Here is a 22496-nt window from a genome sequence, read left to right on the forward strand (position 1 = left end):
TGCAATTATGCGTACTGTTTTCATAGTTACCATGGAGCTTGACCAGACGTAATCTTTTCCCCGTTGAAGTATATGGTATTATGTACGTGTGTCCAGCATTCGGCAAGAGAGGAGTTCTGTGCTGATAAATAGACGAAGGCCGAGAAATGGGCGCGCCACTCGTCCAGCACCGACGAAACAGTTGGCACTTTCGCTGCCTTGTGAAGTTTAAGCTACATTTCTAACCATGTAACGCTCAAACGCAGTTTCACGTCAAGGAAAATTGGAACAAATTGCTGACATGTATGTCTGGCCATGGTCCAGCGGCTTTTAAATGCCGGATTCCCTCGTCCGGTTATCACCTAGGTGGCAGAAACCTTGCTGCAGAAGTTCAAATGTCGCAATACACCCAAGGTGGGCGAGGGAGGTGAGCAGGGTTCGCGAAGCAAGGCACAGGTAGTACCTTATTTCCTCAAGCTGTGCCACAACCTCAAGAAAGTGGGGAACAGGTAGGGGCTACCGGTTGTGTTTTACGTCGCGAACAAACTGGCTCGCCTATGCCCACAATCACGGAATGTACAGTGCAAACGTGCAAATCAAGCACGCGAAATGCTACGTGGAAAAGTGTTCTACTGCTGTGGTTTACCAGACCGCGAAGTTGCCGGAAAACCTACGTCGGGCAGACCAGCCGTTGTGTGAACGACCGAATGAGGGAACACGCCAACAATTAAACAGAAAGGATATGAGCGCGCATCTTTCTGCGCATTGCAGATCGTGCTATTGTCAACCACATTTTTCTGAGGGGAGGATCTTGGGTAGGAATAGAGATAGATTTACCGCGCGGGAACTGCTAGATGCATATCATATTCATATCAGTGAGCTTGTGTTAGTCAAACATCTGTTACGAGTATATGATGCGGAAATGAAATTGCTAGGTTTGTCGCGTGCAAGATGACTTGTCTTTTGCTCTTTGCCGCCCCGTGGTGCCGATTGTGGGCGCGATATTTATGTAGCAAGCTTTGTGCCTAATGAAGAGTTGTGAGTGTAGCACCGTCTTTCTTTCTGCTCTATCTGTCACTGATAATCTTTCTCTTCGGGATTTTTGCACTACTACATCACGTCGTTGGGCACTAGCCCAAGAAAAAATTATTGTGTAATATATTTCTAACGACGCTGTTTTGCCACATATGCACTCACCGTCGCATCAGATATCATGCGTGGCAGCCTCCGGGGAGCTGTTTATGCTGCGCAGTATTACAGGCATCGCAGGCTTGCTATCGCTGTCATTGCTTCGCTCTACGAGCGAAAGCGTAATCATGAAAAAAAAAATATTTCACAGATTTATGGACTTCTATTTGTGAACGTGCAACGAAGCTGCCACTGCTTCTTAAAATGCATGTTTGACTTTCGTGTCATACCAATTGATCTGAAATAGGGATCAACCAACTTTTTTTTTCTTTCGGGCATAATGTCTGTTGCTTTCGCGCAGTGTAGCTAATTGTATTTCTTTTGGTTAGCCTTCCTGCCATTCCTTACTTCTCCTCCCTTCGTTTAGGATGAAATTGAAATGCTACCATAAATGCGGGGGCGGCTAATCATGCATGGACACAGTGATATTATGTGCTTGTCAATGCTTGGTAATTTGGTCTTGTAACACCCATGGTGTTTTTTAAATGTCTTTATTAAATCTGTTTTTATTTTTTGTACACGCGCCTGTGAGAGGGGCGCACGCATAAGTTAGCTTTGGCACTGGAGACGAAGTCGGTGTCACAGTATGTCAGGCACCTCGGCCGGAAGACATCCACCGGGAAGCCGGAGAACCGAGATCGTAGCAGATGCAGACGCAGCAAGAGGGAAAGCGGAACCAGTCGGCAAAAATGCCCCGACACTCGTTGCGAGGGTCGAAGGCCAGTAGCCGGTGCAGCCGGAACTGCTGCTCGCACCGGCAGCCGTCCCGGCAGAACATCTGCTGGTTCTCGAACCTGCGTCGCAGTACGGTGAGCATTAGGTACACGTGAAAATCGGTCACTGTCCAAAACCTAACGAAAGCAAAATGGCGCGAATGACACCGCGCAGGCGAAGGGAGAGAAACTGCCCGGTGTTTTTCGCCGTTTCCGTCTCATCGTTTGCGCAGTCGTTTCACGTTTACATAACATGCCAACCGGAGGCAGTTCAGCAGTGTTGCCGATTTGCCCCTCTTTGAAGTGCAGAACATTCATTACATTGTGTGGCTTTACGACGAGGCACACGTGGACGCGCGAAGAATCGTCGTAGCGCCTGTTTCAACAAAACGATTTGAGCATACGTCACGCCATCGAAGACACTACGCCCAATTTCATCTAAAGTCCAAGAACTCCTTTATGTTCCACAGAATGCTGAGAATTAAATCGTTAAATGAGAGAGAGAAAGGATGCATTGAAAGGCAGGGTGGTTAACCAGAGGTAGTCTCGATTGGCTACCCTGCACGGGACGAAGGAGTAAGGGGATAAAAAGAGGAAGATAACGCAAGGAGAGAGAAGAGAGAGAGACGAGCACAAACAATGTAACCACGTATACTATACAGAGCTACAGTGAGATAGATATAAAATCCTGGCTCTCCCTTAATCGACAGTAGATGTAAGCATGAAATGACTACCGGCAAAGCAGATTGGTCGGAGATGATACTTGCCACAATCTTAACATGGTGTCGTGCATGTTTGCAGTGGCACACCTCACCACACCACACCGCAGCACACCGCACCACGCCATACTGTGCACTGGTCCATATGGACGCAATAGTTTACTGTCACAGACGGAACCTTATTGCCATTCTCGTCTCGATGAAACAGCCATTCGCGGCGCGCCGGACGCTGCAGGCGCGCCGGACGCGCCGCGGACCTCACGGACCGCTGGCGTTGAAAAGAGTACTCAGCGCAAACAGATGGCAATCAAGTATATAATGCCCTGTCTTTTGAACGTAAGTATTATATAAGTATATAATCTGCCTTTTGAAAGTCGTTATTGGAAATGATAAAGCTTCAGCCTACTATATGTTGCAGCTTGAGTGATATTGCGAACAAACATGAGGAAGAACTCAGAAGTAATATTTTTTGTAGCTTGTTTGGGAAGTAACTACCGTAGATAATGCTGTCTTGTCTCGTTGCCCGGATGATCTCGTTTTGTTCTCGCAACTTGCCCGGATGTTCTCGTTTGAGTGTCTGGATAACGGCTCTGGCTTTTGGCACAAGGTCACTTGAAGGTCACGGGAGCTAAGAGCTTAATAGAGCTGCGGCAGGCGGTGCTCGTAGCCTACCATGAACGCCCGCGGACCTCAGGAACCTGAGCTTTATAACGCGAATAAAGCCTCCGGCGCACGGTTTCTTTTGGGAGCACTGGCCTAGAAGGTTTTGTTCTGATAGTGCACAATTGTCCAGTCGGTCCAGCCCTGGGCACATCACTTGCCTCTCATCACAAAGTGTGATCAAACACCGATAATGTGTGTTTAAAGCACTCAGTAAAAGAACATAAGGAGATTATGATTCAACTTCAAGCAGTGCTGTGACGTTGTCTCCAGAAGGACTGGGCCCATATACGGACGGACGGACGCACGGAGGGACGCACACACTCACGCACGCACGCAAGCACGCGTAGAGGCAGCCGGTGAATGGCGAAGAGCACTTACGAATACGAAAACTGAAGTCCGCCCGAGATATCTTCGATGCTTTGTCGCCGTCACTCGTGACAGTAGGACGGAACATCTATGCGTTTCTGAGCCATTAGACATGATGTCTTGGACTAGTATCCTTACTCCTTGCGTAGGAGTCTTGTAGTGCTTGGATCTTGCCTATAGGGCCCTCGTTTGAGGAGCACAGGCCCCGTGCACCTGCGGTGCCATCTGTGAGAGGGCGTTTTGTGTTCGATAGAAAAGAATTTTTTTTATGTGCGTGGCTGTGTTGTAGCGCCAGAATGGCATAAACGGTGTACAACTGTATATATCCAGCTGGTCCCCAATTGAAGCTTTAATATAAAACATTCAATAAAAAAAGGAACCCGCAGGCAATGAAGAGTCAGAAACATGGCATTGGATGTTATATTCTTTTGTTTGCGTTTGGTTCCTGCTGCGAGCTCTGCTTGTATTACGTGAATCAAGTGCGCTGTGTTCAGAAAGCTTACTGGAGTGAGCGACAGTGCTACATAAAATAGTAGCGCGCCTAGAAAGGTGCTGGACAACCACAATGTAGAAGGTTTGTCGTAAGTTAGCTGGCATTACCATCCAGCAAAATTTACCTATATTTATGTTCAGCAGTCTGCTTAGATTTCTTTCCTGAACAATTTTGCACGGTGCTGTTGCCATAGGCTTGTAAGCGGTTGTGGCCATGGCTGTTGCCATAGGCCATAGACCATAATCTTGTAAACGCGTGCGTTCTGTTCTTTATATGTCCTCAACAGTGTACAAATGCAAGCGTTCACACGTGACCGTGTGCCTTTTTATGAAGACTGAGGGAAGCTTGTGCCGCGAAGCTGAGCAACGGACGAGCACGGACGAGAAATGCAGCGACGCATTCTCGCGCAGAAACTAGAGATTTTGATTCGGGGATGCTAACCGACCTGCGTGCTCAAGAACCTAGTCTGCTTAGCGTTTGCGGGGACCCAAGCGCAAGCGATTGGTGGACACAAGCTTTTTGCGTCCCCTGATGTATAACTCTATTTCGTAAAAAAAATTGACTCGCCATCCCGACCCTGCGAAAGGGGATGGCCGGCGGAGCTGTTAGAAAACCACTCAAATGCCATCGATGGCGTTATGAAATGTTTTATTGTCCTGCCTAGTCTTATCACGACACCTTTGTTGAGCATTACCATTTTGCACTCTTCGACGCTCATGGTATTCACGCTGCTCTTCGGGAGTCTTTGCATAGTCTATCCACAGCGGTCTTGCAATGAACAATGAGTTGCTACACTCTTAGGCAAAGTTACACCCTTTGGCTTGGCCCTTCTGCCACACAACAATAATCGTTATCTGCCTTGATGCGTTTCCTTTCTTTAACGCTGCGAGCCCGGAACTTTCCAGTAACGAACGGCACGCGCGTTATCGGAAGGGGCACTCCAAAGGGTGTAAACTGTTCTATGCTGCTAAGGCGCGTGTCGTTCGTTACTGGAAAGTACCGGGCTCACAGCGGTAAAGAAAGGAAACGCATCAAGGCAGATAACGATTATTGTTGTGTGGCAGAAGGGGCAAGCCAAAGGGTGTTACTTTGCCTAAGAGTGTAGGCAGGTCTCCCTTTTATATATGACGTTTAGTGACGTCACTCACTGATTCGTATGCTGCTGTTGCCCCTTGCCCACCACAGCAACTGATGCGACCGTAATCTTTACCGGGAAACACACGCGGGGAGAAGGGGCGCTATTCTGGACATTCCGCCATTTTCTTTGATGCGTGACGTAGGCGCGACGCAAACAAAATGGCGCTGGTGGCCCAGTTTTGCTAACGTAACGTGACGCCAACTTGACGTTTTGCCTAAGAAACTGAAATGAAGGCACTGAATGTAGCGTTATCGGTAAAGCAAAACAGTTTTCCTCCGCAGTAAAAATAAAGCAGCTATCTCAAAGCGTATGATTATTCCGTCGAAAACGCTTCTCGCTTCCGTCGTCTGCTGCGTACAAGCCGTCGTCTGCTTCAATAGCTAGTATGCGTGTCCCTGGAAAATGGAATGAGTCATCGCATGTTGGCGCCAACGCGCTTGTTTTCTTTCTTGAGACAACATACGCGACCTACCAGTGGTGATGCGAGAACGTTCTAGGCCACGTTATCGCTATTTCGTGAAACGCAAGTGACTCAGCCCGACTCGGCTGGCTGAGAAACGGCCGAATATCACCGATAGCGTTGCGCGCGCCAGAGATATCCACTAGAGCGACGCAAGCGCCGGCGCTGCCATCTCTTGTTCATTTCGCTGGTTTCTCGCACCACGGGAGGAAACTTCAAGGCGCCGCCTTGCGTACATTTCTTTTTATAAATTAGAAAGAGGCCGTTGTCATAACGTCTGATTGTGCGAAAAGGCATTAATCTCGATTACAATACAAATGCAGCAGTGAAAAGTGGACAACATTGCTGAAAGTTCGCTATATTCAACCAATATTATTTCGTATAAACGCGTTCTTTTAAAAAACGATTGCCCCAAACACAAATGCCAACACCTCCCGAGAGAGATGCAAATACTATGAGCACACGTTATGAACAAAAGATTTTCGTGGCGCCAAACGACGGGGAAAATCTGGCGATACGCATTCCACTCGGCTGCCATTGCATATGGCTGCCCATTAGCATAATTCGCGTGGCTCGTCACAGCAAAAATTATGGCGGAAAATCTCAGCAATGGCGGCCCAGCGCAACGTCACGCATCGTCAAAATGACGATTACGAAACAGCCCTTCCTGTGACGCTCCTCACGAGATATTCCTTCAGCCAATAAGTAAGCTGGCATGGCGCATATCTTGGATCGCCACCACATATTCGCGCAATTGCAGATGCATTGCACTGGCTTCTGCACGCTACCGCTCACATTCTTTTTGAAGCGCTAACATCACAATATATCTGCCAAGGACCAAAAAAATGTATTAGTCCATAAAATTTGCAGCTCCACGTCACGTTTCGTCATCTTAATGAAAACGCAAAATTGCATTTTGCAATACTTCCGCTTCCCGGCACAAATTTCAAAACACGTGACCTTTCGACAGCCAATCAGAGAGTAAACATGGCGGATAATGGCGGTCATGCAGCCGCCATGCGTGTCCAGAATAGGGGCGAAGGAACGTGCCTCGCATTGTTCACAGACGCCTTGTCATCCATGCACTGTAAAATATTTTATACCCTTGAAAGTCAAAAAGGGTGTAAAGTTGTCTATAACTCACACCCTTAGGGTGTCCGTTATATAAATAACACCCTAAGGGTGTGAGTTACAGACATGTTTACACCCTTTTTCACTTTAAAGGGTGTAAATTATTTTACAGTGTGATGCGGTTATGACGCTTGTTTTGGGCTTTTCTTTATTGTAATGAATACTGAGCTGTGTGTTGTATGCCTGATTCCAAAGAAGATGAGCACTTTTTTTTTGCTGATGGACAACAAAAATCGCGACCAATTGGAGGCTAACAGCTTCGCTGTAAAAGTCTTCAAGCATCGGTGTGGCATTCTGTGTATGGTCCACAGACACAAATTCCTTCAAATTGACGCAAAGAGACTATTAACATAAAAAAAAAACGATTCAGTTGACGATCTGTCTAGTACATATCTACCATACGGGGTGTTTTTTTTTTTAGCTGCACGAACTTCTTTAACATTGGCTGTGCCAGATAGTGCAATTCTAACCCTGTATCTAAATTGCAAGGTGAGACGGCCATTACAAATACGAGGAATGAATATGCTTAATTGAATAGTCAACACAATTACCCTAACTAGTTTTAATTGATGGCTCTGCGGCACATATTTGAATCTACGAATTGTAACTAGTGAGTATGCAAGGTAGAACGAATTCTGAGGTAGCACCGGTTTCGATATGTGCGCCGTCAAACTTGCGGTAAAAGTGCACTGCTGTTCCACTTACTTTTGAAAGAAAACACAGTTTTATGCATTGAAGCACAAAAGTAACTGGAACGCCAATGTATTTTGTCGGACAATATGAAAATTAATATCTTAAAACTGGCGTAGTCCTGAGAATTCGTTCCAGGTCGATACGCCTTGCATACTCACTAGCTACAATTGATAGATTGAAATACGTGCCGTAATATAATTCATTAAGAAGTTAATAAGCGCAATCGTATTTTAATTGTTCATTTAAGCATATTGATTTCTCGTGGAAGTAATGGCCGCCCCATCGAGTAATTTATAAAGATCAATGATTAGAATTATGCTATCTGCCACAGGGAAATATTAAAGATTTCGTGGAACAATCATGGTGCACCGGATTCGCCTTGGTGTCACATTCACCCAGCGTTATAGACATCTCATTGGTTGCAGTGATACTAGCCCAAATTATGAATACCGTCAGCTACCAGAAACACTTGATCATATATTTTGCGTTTGTCCCGCGTACGCGCAAGAACGACAGAAACTGGTCTCTTCCATTGCAAACGTCGATAAGAGACTTCTATCAGAAGAGTTTCTTTTAGGTCTTTGGCCTAATGCAGACAGCGCAGCCCTGATAACAAGTGCCGCTGTAGCCTTTCTACAAGCCACTCGGCTGGACGCACGGCTTTAGAGATGCCACAACGCTGTGAACGTGTATACAGGGTGATTCAGCGAACGCTTTCAAAAATTTTTAAGGTTGCCTGTGGCAGATAGCTCAATTCTAGTTTATGAGCCGGTCTACTCGAAGCGGCGGACACTACTTCAAAAAAAAAAATGAATGAAATGCAAAATAGACTAATTAACAAGAATTCACTAATTAACTTATAGATCATTATCTTAGGACGCATATTGCAATTTACAAATTCTAGCAGTGGACTTCGCAAGGCGGATCCACTTGGAACGAGTTATCAGGCCGACACAAGTTTCGATATATAAATTCCCGAACTTTGCGGAGAAATGCATTGGCGTTCCAGTTACTTGTGTGCTTCAGTGCATGAAACGACGTTTCGTTAACAAGTTAACTGGAATGCCAGTGCATTTCTCTGGCAAGTTAGGGAATTTATATCTCGTAATTGGTGTCATCTTGAAAATTCGTTCCAAGTGGATCCGCCTTGCGAAGTCCACTGCTAGAATTTGTAAATTGCAATATGGGCCATAATGTAATTAGTTAAAAACTTAATCAGGGCATTGTTATTAACTTTAGTCGACTTTGCATCTAAATTTTTTGTGCAAGTATTGTCCGCCGCTTCGGGTAGACCAGCTCATGAACCAGAATTGTGACATCTTCCACAGGCAACTCTTAAAGATTTTTGAAAGTGTTCGCTGAAACACCCTGTATATACACACTTCCTCCTCATATCATCATCATCATCATTAATCATCCCTTTTCCTCCCGTCCTTTTCCCCAGTGTAGAGCAGCAGGCCAGAGGAAGTTATCGCTCAGGCCGACCTCTCTGCCTTTCTGTAAATAAATTCCTCTCTCGTGGTGTCGCTAAAAAAAAAAAAACCACCTGTAGGTCAAAGAAATGTGGCATAAGTATCAACGAGTCGCAACTCGTGGCTATATAAAAGAACATTTCTGGCTCTTGATAGGTATGCCCGTTTTGCAGGCAGTGATACGTGCAGGGTTATACTCACGCGCACTTCTCGGCGTGCACATACTGCTCGAAGGGGTAGACGTTGAGCAGCGCCAGCACCTTGCCACGGGTGTTGTTGGCCCAATAAGGAGCGAGTACTTCTTGCTTCACCGGGCATGCGTTCCTGCAGCGGAGAAGAGCATGCACCGCATGCAACCCGTGTGAAGAATAAGCGTGGTTTGGGGGCGAGCTGGCGCTTGCTCGAGATGCCCACTTTCAGTGCAATGAGATGCGGAAGTGAGGGACACATGTTTTTCGACAAACTTAAGCTGTAGTACATATATACACCATGTGCAGTATAAGCAACCGTGGGGTGTGCGAGCATGCCGCATCTGACATTCCGTGTCTGGCTAGCCCATCTGGAAACGCATGTCTGAATAGATTTTCTCGAAACAATGACAGACCGCAAAGTAGAGAACAGCAAAGTGCGATGTCCATCTAGTTGGTGCACGGCTGTGAAGGTTTGCATGGCGCAGAACTAGTCCGTATTTGACCAAACTGTTCATGTTTGACAAATCAAACTACGTAAGGTGCACACACATTTTGGCCTTTCTTAGTCCTCGTCTAATTTAGCACTGTTTTGTTGACCAATATAGTCACCAACGTTTACGAATTAGCTCAAGTTTCCTTTATGCTGCTGAAGAAGTTCATATGTCCTAAGTCCGTTCATTCATTATGTTTTACTTTTATCTTTTACGCCGCACATCTTGACAGCCCTTCTGGAAGAGCACATTACCGCTTCTAGACAAGTCTGCTGGGGGGTGTAAGGGCCAGTCACCTTATTTGAACAAAGATTAGTCTTTCATGAATACATATGTGCGCTTTGGGCGCTACATGGGCCATATTTTTCTCAGAAAGTGAAATAAATGTTGAAGTTATACCGTACTTGATAGGAGCGAGGCCTTTCCCTTAAATACTTGACAGGGGCCCTGTAGAAAATACGGCACAAGCTCGCATCGGAAAGTAAAATGTAGATCCTGCGGGAATCGATGTTATGCGAAGCACCTTGCGCGTATCTATACTATCCAGTACTATTTTGGGCTTCGCAAAGGACGCTACCAAATGGACCACCATGAATTTGTAAGGCGAGCGTTTCTGTGACGACAGCAGCAAGACGACGACGTTGGTGATGGTGATGATGGCGAAGAAGGAACGTTGACTCTGCGGTCGTTCAGCTATGCGAATGATGGGTTGTGCACGGATTTATCAAAACGGCCCCGTATAGGCCGAAATAATGGGTGTTAAGTTAATCGTTCAACACACATGATAACTCACGCGGCACCGCGAAGCGCGGCTCTCCGTCCAACTCCTCTGTGGCGTAAAAGTGCGGTGTAAAATGAAGCTGTCATCGCCACCTCCCTCTTCTCACAAACAGATTCCGATCGACGGTTTGCGTAACTCGTGACTGTACGCGTGTATAGGCTCTTCAGCAGCAGGGGTGAGGCAGACCGCTTTATCGCACGGTATTGCGAAGCTTCATTTTACGCCACCCTACTTACTACGTCACAGGGGCACCGCGACCCGCGCTTCTCGGTGCTGCGTGCATAATCGAGTAAATCGAACAAATAATTTGACGTCCGTTAATTTTGGTCCAAATGATCATTTTGAGATGTAGAAATAGGGAACTAGACTGTTATGCTAGTTCCTTGGAACTGTCGAATATTGCCACGTGGAGTGACCGTATGAAGAACACAGTAGCAATACTGTGAAAGACGAAACTAACTTTTATTGGGCGAACCTGTGCCCACAAAAACAGGCTACACCTAAAGAACGGCGACAACGGCGAACACAGTCGGTGATCGTCAAAATCTGATCAGCGGGTCAAGCGCGTCGGCTTTCATAGATCAGTCGTCGAATGTTCCAGAGTAACCGCTGGGACCCGCGTGCCTTCCACAAAGTTCTACACCATTCGCGTCGCGCATACATGCAATCAGATTACACAAGATTTGGCGACAACAGACAGTGGATGGAAGCATCGATAACATTCTAGAAACTTCCGATACATGTAGACGCGTCCTGCGCTTAGCGATAACATTTCTTAGACGCTAAAAGCGCTCACCCGTAAAAGATAAACGAGTTCACGTGTCAATATAAAGATGTGCCTAAATGTTTGTAACTAAGTTAAATAATGCATTTAATTTACTTAGTGAATGGACGGCTTTGTTTTTTCATGAAAAGCGAATCCCGGCTATACGGCGGCCGCATTTCGATGGAGGCGAAATGCAAAAACACCCGTGGTACTTATATTTAGGTGCACGTTAAAGAACCCGAGTTGGTCGAATTTCCGGAGTCCTCCGCTACGGCGTGCCTCATAATAAGAAAGTGGTTTTGGCACGTAAAACCCCATAATTTAGGTTTTTTCTTGAAAATGTGCTTCTTGTGCCTGGGCAGATAATTAATCTGTAGTGATGTGACGCAGGGTTTTGGAGGCTTTAAAAAAAGTGCTGGAAATAAAAAAAAGGAAAGGGACACTGCATGTCTTCCGATAACGCAACGCCCCTGACAGCTGTAAGCATGGTCAGCTGGGCAGCTTTCAGAACAGTGAAATGTGGTCATATGGGTTACTCGATATGCAAATGAATATATGAAAGCTTATAGAAGGGGAATAAGTAGAGGAGGAGGATGGACAGACAGGCAAGGCCGGCGGATCCGGTTTTCTACCCTGCACGTAAAGTCCAGGCAAGCTTATAAAGTAATTTTCTTGAAAAAATGCATGTCCCGTTTACTGAGAGGAGAGCTTCGGGAACCCGCTTGACGGGGCAGAAGTAAAACGCGGGTGCAGCACTCTTTTAAAGAATAACGAGTAAGCTCCTTATATGACGTGCAAGCATTACCATAAGTAAAGGGAGCATAGGGATGCAGTTGAAATTATCAGGACACTAGACGAACCTAGCTGAAATTCGGAGATATGGTGGGCTAATGCGAAATGTAGGGCTGAGTTGTTTAGGGGCCCTTTCCTATATTTAGTGCAAATGCAGCTAAGGTCCAGTACGTATTGACTCTCTGTCTTGTTTCTATGCGTGATTACTGTTGCTACCTGCTTGCTTCGCACAGCCGGCAGAGCGATTCTGCTGCTGGGCGGCGTAGTGTTTCTTTATAGCTCAACAGCCTATACAATGTGTCCCAAATAACTTTTGCCAGAGTTTAAAAATATGCGAATGCCACGTAGCTGAAGAGAATCAAGGTAATGTTGTTTTCTGTCGCTTGGAGATACTCAGATAAATTTTGTTTCATTCCGCCGAATTAGATAACTAGTCTAAATTAATTACACAACTTCTCAAATATTATAACTATATAGATGAATATTGTCGATGATAAAATTGTAGAGCGACATGAAAAACTCCCGATATAGCTTTCTGTTGCTCAATACGTGCTACATAAAAGTGTTTTTCCTAGCGTGAAAGAAGCCCGCCAATGCACGCAAAATTGCCGCTCGACTGGCTGCTCGAGGTGTTTTGCGTGTATTCGCGGCCTTCTTTCACGCTCGGAGAAACACTTTTATGTAGCACGTATTGAGCAACAGAAAGCTGTATCGGGAGTTTTTCATGTCGCTCTACAATTTTCTCATTGACAATATTCATCTAGTTATAATATTTGAGAAGTTGTCTAATTATGACTAATTATCTAATTAGGCGGAATGAAAAAAAATTACTCTCTCCAAGCGACGGCAAAGAACATTACCTCGGCTGTCTCCAGCTACCTGACATTCACATATATATTTAAGCTCTTGACTAAAGTTAGCTGGGACACCCTGTACAGTATTACAGTAACCCTAGGGTGGGGGCCCTGTCGGCTCCACCGTGCCGTCCTTTGGGCCGAAAGCGACAAAGGCGGACATGCCACTTCGTTATCATCGGACTTGCGTGCGAATGAATTTCAGGACGACAAGCCTTCGTGAGCTATTTCTACCGCTGCGAACTCGACACTTCGCGCAAAGAGGACTCCGAGAAATAAGGATGATTTACAGGCTTAACCTTAGTGACTGCGGTCGGTCTCCCTTTAATGTAAGAGGAAAGCACGACGTGCTCCTGCTAAGGCACTGCGCATGCGTACTCACACGCCCCTCCTGAGAGGCTCGGCCGGCGGCGGCTGCTCGGCCGACGCATCCTCCTCGGCGTCCTCGTGCGGGTGGTTCACCGAGGCGGCTGGCGTCGCCGGCCGCTCGTGGTGGTGCGGTGCGTCGTCCCTGTCGGGCGCCTCGATGCTGTTGCTGTCGAGCAGGCTGAACAGAGGCTGGGACGCCGCCGTGCTCGCCTGGCTGGTGGCGTACGCGTGCAGCGGCTCCGGTTCATGCGTGAACGGCTCGCCGGCCGCGTACGATGGCTCGAAGTCGGCAGCCTCGGTCGTTGTCGTCGGCAACGTGCCGGTAGACAGGTGCTGCGGCGCGGAAGGAGAGGCACGTCGCCGTCGGGGGAAACGGGACGGAGCGAGGCATCATGTTAGCGCGAGTGTGCGGCCCCTCGCATAAAACGCTTTTGAAATGCGCGCTCCATGACGAACTTATTCCGGTCCGGTGGCTCATGGAGTGCGTAAGTGGCACTCTTAAATTATGGGACACCCCGTATTCACACGCACAAAAAGAAAGTTCATAAGTACTTGCTCTAGAATTGTTCGTGAGAGCAGCTGCCTGCCACTGTCATGGTGGACATATCATTAGTGAAGGTGGTCGGCCAATGACTGACAACACTTGATCATGGACGAAAATATTTCTGAATATGGCCCCTGGGTTCGTATTCACAGAAGTTCGTCGTTAGAGACGTCCGCGATTCGCCGTCGTCAGTACGGTCATTCCGTTGCCGCAATCGCTATCACGAGTGGCGGGTGTTTGAGCGCTGGCCAATGAGGAGATGCTCTTACGTAAGAAAAGTTTTGTGAACGCAGGCCTTGGGGACAAATTCACGGTAAGTCGCTGGCCGGCCGCCGTCGCTAATAATTTGTCCGACGTAACGCTTACCCGGCTCAATCGAAAGTTTATGGGTCATTTGGTTCATTGTCCTAATGTGTTGCGTTGCTGCCGGAAAGAGCCGGACACGCGACCAGCCGAGTCGAGAGCAGAAGCGGAACTGTCTTTATTTGGCATGTACAGATTCAGGATGCGTAACATAGGTGATGCGAGCGGTCGGTTAAGTCGAAAGGCGACACACAGCAGGCTGTGCAGGAGCAACCGATGATGCTGTTGCGCAGATATATAGCACGATGGATTCGCAAACGTGGCAGAGCCAGGACGAGGACAGATGTAACGCCACATATAAAACAAAAACAGGGCTCCGTATGTGTCTTTTATATGTGCCTTTATACTCCTGTCCTCGTCTTCATTCCGCGAAGTTTGCGTATGCGCAAGATTAGCTGGCACCTGAATTCACGAACTGTTGTATAGCGTTGTTGAATACCCTGTTGACGGGTTCACAAAACTTTTTGCTCGTAAGAACTGCTTTTGGCTGGGCAGCGCCTTCGTTAACATCGTGTTTGCTATCACGATTGGCTGGCGCCATGTTCTTACAAAGTGTTCTTATAAGGACGAACAATTTCAACAGTTCGTGAGCCGCATCCAGCCTAGCTTTCGGGCCTGAACAACTATACTGCTTTTTAGTCAGCAGCGCCTCATGCCATCATCCCGTTCGCTATCACGATGGGCCGGCGCTTATGCTTACGATCTGCACATGAGTATACGAACTGCTCCATGAAACTGAGGGCTGATTGAGGGCGGGAATGCCGCTGGAAAGGCACAGCAGAAGGCCTTATATATATATATATATATATATATACAGAGAGAGAGAGAGAGAGTTCATAAGGGAAAGGCAGGCAGGCCGAATATAGCCTTTTCTACACTTATAAGCTGAGTGCACCTTATTTTGTAGTCAAGGCCTTTCACAACTATAAATCTAAATTAATTTGTTTTCACTGTATCGCGATGTTCACGGTTCGAGAACGCTTGAATGATAAAACGGTCCCACTTATTCACAAAACCTGTCTTTCATAGGTGCAGTTCGGGATTGGCCACCCGTCGCGTTAGCAGTGAGATTGCTATCATGATGAGTACCGGGAGCCAGAAGTATCGCCTTTGAGTAAACTTTAGCACCTAAGACAAGATTTATGAGGATGAGCCTAGCACAGCTACTGATTACAAATCAGCCTTCAAGAAAAGGGGTCTAGCCGCCTATTGTCATGGTGCAGGATGGGATATGTTTACCACGTGAGTTAGCTGCCTGTGTGCGTGCGAAATTCCAAAAGCCTCGTGCTTAGACTCGGGATTTAGCTCCAATTTTAACAGCGGAAAATCGCATAGTTGCGAGCCGGGGCCGAATTCACAAAGCTTTTCCTCCGCAAGTAATGCTAGCCATTCGCGGGCCACCTTCGGTAATAATCCAACGCGATGATTGATTGGCATTCGCTCCTACGAAGAGTTCTACGTAAACACTTTTTTTTTTAAATTTTGGACGTACCGCGAGTTTTTGTTCGCGCTCGCTTGGGTCCGGTTTACTTTCGTTACTTCTTAGAGCCGCTTGCTCGTGATCATATTCTTATTTCCGGTAATTTCTAAGCTGATTGGTCTCACATTGATTTCACTGATTTCCGGTTTACTTTCGTTCCTTTTGAGAGCCGCTTGCTCGTGAGCATATTCTTATTTGCGGTCATTTCTGAGTTTATTGATTTCACGACGATTTCATTGATTTACGCTTTACTTTCGTTCCTTCTGATAGTCGCTTGCTGGCTGAGCCCAATCTTATCTCATCTCCGGTCGCATCTCAGTTCACTGATTTCACGAGCGCAGGCTTGCCCACCTCCCTGGTGGTCACGGCGGCTGCCGGTGCGGGCGTGGGCGCTGTCGGCGTCGTCAGGATGGCGGCCGGTCCCTGGTGGTGCGGGGTCTCCGTGGCAAGCCGCGAAGGCGCGTCGATGTCGACGGGCTCACCGTGAAACACCACTTGCGTGGGGCTCCTGTTAACAGATGCATCGCGCCCGTTACTTCCCGTGCAAAGTCACGCACAGTTCCCCTTTGTTCTTTCGCCGCCCATTCTTAAAACAGGTGCAAAACGGCTGTTTTCACGACGAGGTGTAGAACGTTTGCAGAACGTCATTCGACGATCAGCTTTCCACACTTTCTGATTTCGTTTCAGTTGTATTTAGTGCATTGTACAAATTTGCTGAAAAAAAAAACATAGAACGGAAACGTCAGGGACTAAGACTAAAGTGAACTGCATACAGAGGCTTGAGTGACCGCCTGTAGACCACTTGCATGAAAAAAAGGAAAGAAAAAAAAATGTGCATGGTATGTTGATGAAGTGGTTTCATTCAGCACATACGACAAAATTTACTGGACTATGGTCTATGTCAGGTCTGAGGCACGTTAAGCATGGGAACCGCGTGTAGCAGTGTACAGTAAAAAAAGCTTGAATTTTGTCCCCTTGCATATTAGTGCAACTTTCACTGACAGCGGTGTTTTATACTGTCGTTACGCTCGTGTACTTAGATGCGAGTGCACCTTAAAGAACACCAGGTGGTCAAAATTATTCCGGAGTCACCAACTATACGGCGTGCCCCATATTCAGACGTGAGTTTGGCACGTGTAACCCCAGAATTGTCCATAGTGTTGTTCTAGAACTATGCAACAGGGGCTGTACTCACAGGGACCTCGTCAGTTTCAAATTACTATTGCACAGAATTATCTGCTGGCGACTTTATCTGTTAGTTTATTATCTGTTTATTGTATCTAGCGTTTATATTCTCTAATTTATTGTTATTTGTGTTTAAATATACTTTGCTGCCTAATTATTGGTTTCTTACTATTGCTTGTTTTCTTTATGTATTGTTTAACAGGAGGTCTCCCGATAGCCTAACTATAGAATCTCCTTCTGGACTTACAACATATGTACATATGCGCATAATGCGGAGGTTGTTCAATAGTAGGCAATGCTATTTACAGCGAATAGCGTTGCCTACCATTGACAGGTTTTTCTTATCTAATTGATTGACAAGAAGCGAGGAGCGTACACAAGTGCAGATAGTTTCGGTGGTGCCGAGCTAGCGCAGTGAAAGTAGACGAACGAATGAGGACAGTGATGGCGGCGTCTGCGTTGGTATGCTTCTCCTTGCTTAGCTCGCAGTGGCTGGGACGCTATAACTTCATGGTATTCCAAACTAGTTTTCGTTTCATTTCTGCAACCAGTCCTCCACGATTGGTCCAAAAACTTTTGGGCCACCTCCGATTCGCCTGTCTTTTCACGGGACGCCACGAAAACCGCGAGAACTCCCCGTCGCATATAACGTGTACACACTGGTTACTGGTTATGCATGATTAGACTGAACGAAAGAAAAAAAAAGACTATGTTTCCGATGTTGCGCCCTTTTCTGCATTATCTCTCCGCTATTGGTTCAAAGGTTTCGCCGATACACCCACTTCACCTGTCTGTCATACGACGTCCCAAAACCGTTGAAATTCTACGTCAGTTGTGACGTGTAGGCATTAAATACGGATTAATATGCCGAACAAAACAGATGTTTTTTTTTCGTAATAGCCGGAGACTGCCCCGTTCCGGGGAGGAATAAAAGATGACTGCCCACCAATCGCTCTGACCCTGGCTACTTGAAGCTGCCGGGGAGCACGCAATTATTTACATATAATAAAACATGTTGCGTGGCAGTATAACGTTGTCGAGCCCTTTCGGCGCGTATACGACATCGTTCTGCCAATTTTTCTTCGCTGAGTATTCGTTTTACTAACAATTTTAACCTTCCGTTGCACGCCACCGCGATTTTCGGTCGCTCTTAGACGTGTACATATATCCAAGAACTTTAGGCGGTCAGTGTTAATATAATATTCTCCAATATGACGTCCCTCGCAACCCTTTGTGTATAGCTTCGGAGTGCTATCAAAGCTGCATAGCCAGCTGTCCGTCACGCGAATCGCACACCTTTCCACGCTGAAAAATAAAATGTGTAAGTAAAGGAATATGCACACGCGCACTGAAGCATTGTGCAGCACGTACACACATATAACTTGCACGAGCAAACGCACCAATTTGGGAGCTTGCGCAACAGCCTGGCAGCGTTGAAAATAGCAGCACCCAGCCAGCTGAAATGGAAACGGTGCGCACAGGCATCCACACAGTGCCAAAAGAAAGAAAAAAAAAACGATTCCAAGGTCATACGCGTACCACATACCTAAATAGACAGGCTTCTTCTCCGCGGAGTTCTTCGTGAGTCCTGATTTCCTAAATGTTCTCTGAACTTTTGCGCATGACTTGCCTTAACCAAGTTGCTCACAAACGTTTAGCCTTTTCGAGCCCTATAGGTACTGAGGATCTCCAGCCAATAAACTTTGTACGCAAAATTATGCACATACGTTTACATACATAGCTTCCAATAACAGGTGTATGCGGTAGTCGTGATCTAGGTCAGCTATAAGCACTCAATATGTAATCAATTAGAAACGTTATAATGCATGCATGTGAGAAACGACGGTACTGACACGGAGCTTGACTCAGCATGAAGCCGCCAGTCCCCTCCAAATTCAACTCCGCTTTCTTTTTATTAGATTTGGATCGGTGTGACGAAGGCAGCTTGACACGGACTATCGTCAGATTTTATTTTTAGACTCATGATACCTGTTAGCTGTTTCCACAGGTCCTTTGGCCTTTCTCGTGGACAATCGCGAGTCCACCTCAACATATTGAGAAACGGTGCACTGTGGGCCGTTTCGGGGGATAGCAATTCTCAGCGGGGTATAGAGCTAAAAAAAACAAGAAAAAAAAACCAGAAAGGTACAAAACAGCTATGCCTAATGTTTGCAAAGTGCGTTACGTTATTTTCATTTCTCTCTCTTTCTCTCTCTTTGCTTATTTAAGCACGTGGCTTGACCGGCGTGCAAGATGGCTGGCTATACGGCACATCGCCGCCCTTTACAGCATCAGTCTTTTGTACACGATCAGAACAAAAAAAAAAAAGAGAAAAGGTAGGCGACCTAATCTTAGAGGCTCTTAGAGGCACTCGCACCTCGGCGGTGGGGTTCTTAAGGTTAACTTAGGCGAACGCAACACACGAACCAAACTCGGAGGCAACTGCTTTCCAGTAAGTAGCCGGTTAAATATCATGCCACCTTCTTGTGTGGGCCGTCATTAGTGACGTCATTACTTCCGCTTTCTACTTACGGGTTTCCAGGAATTTTGCCAAAGTCGTGCTCACTTGGCAGGTCTCTAATGTCTACGATTGCGTGCTTTGGTGTGCGGTAATAAGTGATGTCTAATTATTGCTTATTATTCCAGACTCTTCAGTAACTCAACTTGTAACCAAACTTATGCTCTGATATCATATCTATAATGAAACCCATGAATTTTGTACTGTACTATTTTTTCCTATTATGATTTATATTAATTTTCGTCCATGGCCGTCTCACTGATTTCTAATTAATTCTAATTATGGCAGTCACTTCAGTAACTCAACTTGTAATTAACCTTATGCTCTGGTGTTATATCTGTAATGAAGCCCATATATTTTTTGATGTGCAATTTTTTTCTAATTTATTTTGAATTTCCTCCCCGGTCGTCTGAGGAGGTGCACCGGAAGTGCTGCGTAAGAAACAGGAGTGTCAATCCATGCTCGTGCCACTAAAAAGAAGGCCCTGGCAACTTTCTTTGTATATCAACAACTAAACTAAGGGTTTGCTATGAAGAAAAGCATACGTTCGAAAAAAAAAATCCGAGCACGCCTAAGCATTTCTTATAGGTTGCGAATGCGAAAGCATTAACGCCCAATTGAACGCCGCTGAGCGGTTCATCGAGTTTTGCGTTGTGAGTATAATGTACCATAGCAGTACGTGCTGCCCGAGCCAGCATGCAGCAGCCGCCTGCGGTGCCAACACCGCATGCCACCGACGTGTTGCGCAGGGAGAGACCGAGGAAGCAGCAGCGGCCACTAAGGCAGCAATTAGGGCACGCGCAGCAGCTAAGCTTATTGGGGATATATATATATATATATATATATATATATATATATATATATATATATATATATATATATATATATATATATATAGATAGATAGATAGATAGATAGATAGATAGATAGATAGATAGATAGATAGATAGAGACTGACGGCGCTCCGCCTCTTGAGAGCGAGATGGCGGCACTCGCACGCCTGCGTCACGCGATTGCCTCGCCGACGATAACCCGCCTCGCCTCGCGGCGTCTCGTAGGCGCATCTGCCCCGTCGAGGCGGGCTGGTGACGTGGCGTTGCGGCGATGCTCTTTTCCCTCACGCAACACCGTTTCACCCGCTCTGCTTAGTCGAAGCGCGCTCGTGACGTGGCGTCGCACCCAATGGGAATTTAGGTGCCCAGAAGCCGGCTTTTTCGCTCAATTGGCCATTAGATGCTCCCGCATCAATAAAGCTTCCATACAGGCAATATCACAACAAAGAGTGACGGGTTAGCTTTCAAAGCTTATCGCTTGAACAGAAAGGTTGCAGGGAACCGCGTTGGTCAGTCCATCACTTACCAGTAGGAAATGGTGAGTCGCACATGACTGCAGTCAAGTGGTCATAAAATTTCAAGTTGAAAATAACGGGACCTAACGTGTCTTCTACAGCAAAAAAAAAGCAGTTCTGCAACTCTCCGTGACGTATCGGCATCCGGTCACAAACATGCAAAGAGCGAGGACAAAGCTCACACGCTGTGTGAGAGGTGCTGTCCACGCAGTAGTGCTTCAGTGGATGAATATAACGATGATATCTCGAGCCTGCTCAAACTAGCGTTGTACTCTCAGAACACCATTGCCAGAGCAGCGTTACAGTCCGCGGGGGCGAATAGCGCTAAATGGTGGTTGTATAGGCTCATCCGGTTTTTTTCATTTCATTTTGGAATGAAACACTGACCTGCTTAGTAGGAACGTTTGCGTGTTTCTCATGACCTCTTCTTGTTATGAACTGCTTAAAACTATATGACCTTACGCTCCACAGAATAAGGTAGTGCCTCGTAATCATGAGCCTCGTAGTTATTGACTACTTGACTGATGGGCAAAGTTTGCATGGATCATGCTTTGTTGTGCATTTGCGCTTCACTATAACGGACAGGACGAAAACGAGCGAATTATATAACTGGTCATGTATTTCGGTATTGGCATTATGCATTCTAGTATAGCGTTCATCTTAAGTTGCATCCGCCGCGGTGGTATAGCGACTATGGTATTGCGCGGCTAAGCACAGGTCGCAGGATCAAATCCCGGCCGCGGCGGCCGAATTTCGATGGGGGCGATATGAAAAACGCCTGTGTGCCGTGCATTGGGGGGCACGTTAAAGATCCCCGGGTGATCAAAATTAATTCGGAGCCCTCCACTACGGCGTGCCTCTTAATCAAATCGTGGTTTTGGCACGTAAAACTCAAGAATTCAATTCATTTTAGAGGGAACGAGAGAAACGAAGAGGGAAAGGAAGGGAGGTTAACCAAGGACGTGCCCGGTTGGATACCCTGCACTAGGAGAGGGGGAAAGGGAAGAACAGATAAGGAGGGAAAAGAAAAATAATAGTCAGTAATTCACAGTCAGTTGCAGAGGAATCTCCACTGTTCCAAGCGTTCATGCAATCCGGTGTCCTTCAAGAAATGCAGAAGGGCTTTTGTTGCCTTTTGCATGCAGGAACGCGTAGGCCATTGTCCAAGGATTTTTTCTTCTGAGAGCGCTCTGTTGTCTAGCAGGTTGAGTTTCGCTTGCGACGCCCAGCTTGTCCAACATAAACATTTTTACAAGAAAGGTGTATATTGCACTCAGCTGGAAGTAAGACAAACGGATTTCACTGCTTTACAATATTACGCCTTGCTCAAATCTGTCTGCCCATTGCAGGTCATATGACTGCAAGCCTTTCTTTCATAGCACAAAGGTGATGATGAGGCATAGGAACCAGAAGAAAAATGAGTTTGTGAAAGCGTTTGACCATATATGCTTGTCTCTGCCTTCAACATCTCTTTTCAAGTGTGCGATTGATTGCTTTACAGTGTAAATGCTTTGATGCGATCGTCGCACACGAATATTGGCTTTTTTGTATTAATGCCTTTGTTCTTCCCAATAAAAGGCCAGTTGTTGGTGAGCTCTTGTACTGTGTCCTGTTTTGCATGTGTCCACGTTTTCATGAATCTTAACCAACTTAACCAGCTGTCGACCTTGCTGCAAATTTCTATGCATATTGCGCAGAGACAACCAATGGCTAAGAAACTACTACGTCTATTAGAATGTTCCAGAAATTTTGCGAAGTTCGAAGGCTCCACTTTCAGCTGGCTGCAATGATGCGTCTCA

At 46.3% G+C, this 22496-nt stretch overlaps 1 protein-coding gene across 3 annotated transcripts in view; it reads right to left on the reverse strand.

The window, feature by feature from the left end:
* Positions 1–1642: 1642 nt before the first annotated feature.
* Positions 1643–22496, reverse strand: part of spz4 (Spaetzle domain-containing protein 4) — a 67429-nt gene continuing 46575 nt past the window's right edge. For 2 of the 3 annotated variants that reach the window (XM_065451884.1, XM_065451882.1), the window contains exons 4-8: positions 18232–18288; positions 15998–16154; positions 13273–13592; positions 9217–9339; positions 1643–1961 (exon numbers count right to left, since the gene is read on the reverse strand). In XM_065451884.1, coding sequence (XP_065307956.1) covers positions 1757–1961; positions 9217–9339; positions 13273–13592; positions 15998–16154; positions 18232–18288 — 862 coding nt within the window. In that variant the 3' untranslated portion in view covers positions 1643–1756. The remainder of the gene's footprint in view (positions 1962–9216; positions 9340–13272; positions 13593–15997; positions 16155–18231; positions 18289–22496) is intronic. The other variant, XM_065451883.1, reaches the window with a different exon arrangement.

The sequence above is a fragment of the Dermacentor albipictus genome, chromosome 1, assembly GCF_038994185.2.
Source record: "Dermacentor albipictus isolate Rhodes 1998 colony chromosome 1, USDA_Dalb.pri_finalv2, whole genome shotgun sequence".
Taxonomy (NCBI): domain Eukaryota; kingdom Metazoa; phylum Arthropoda; class Arachnida; order Ixodida; family Ixodidae; genus Dermacentor; species Dermacentor albipictus.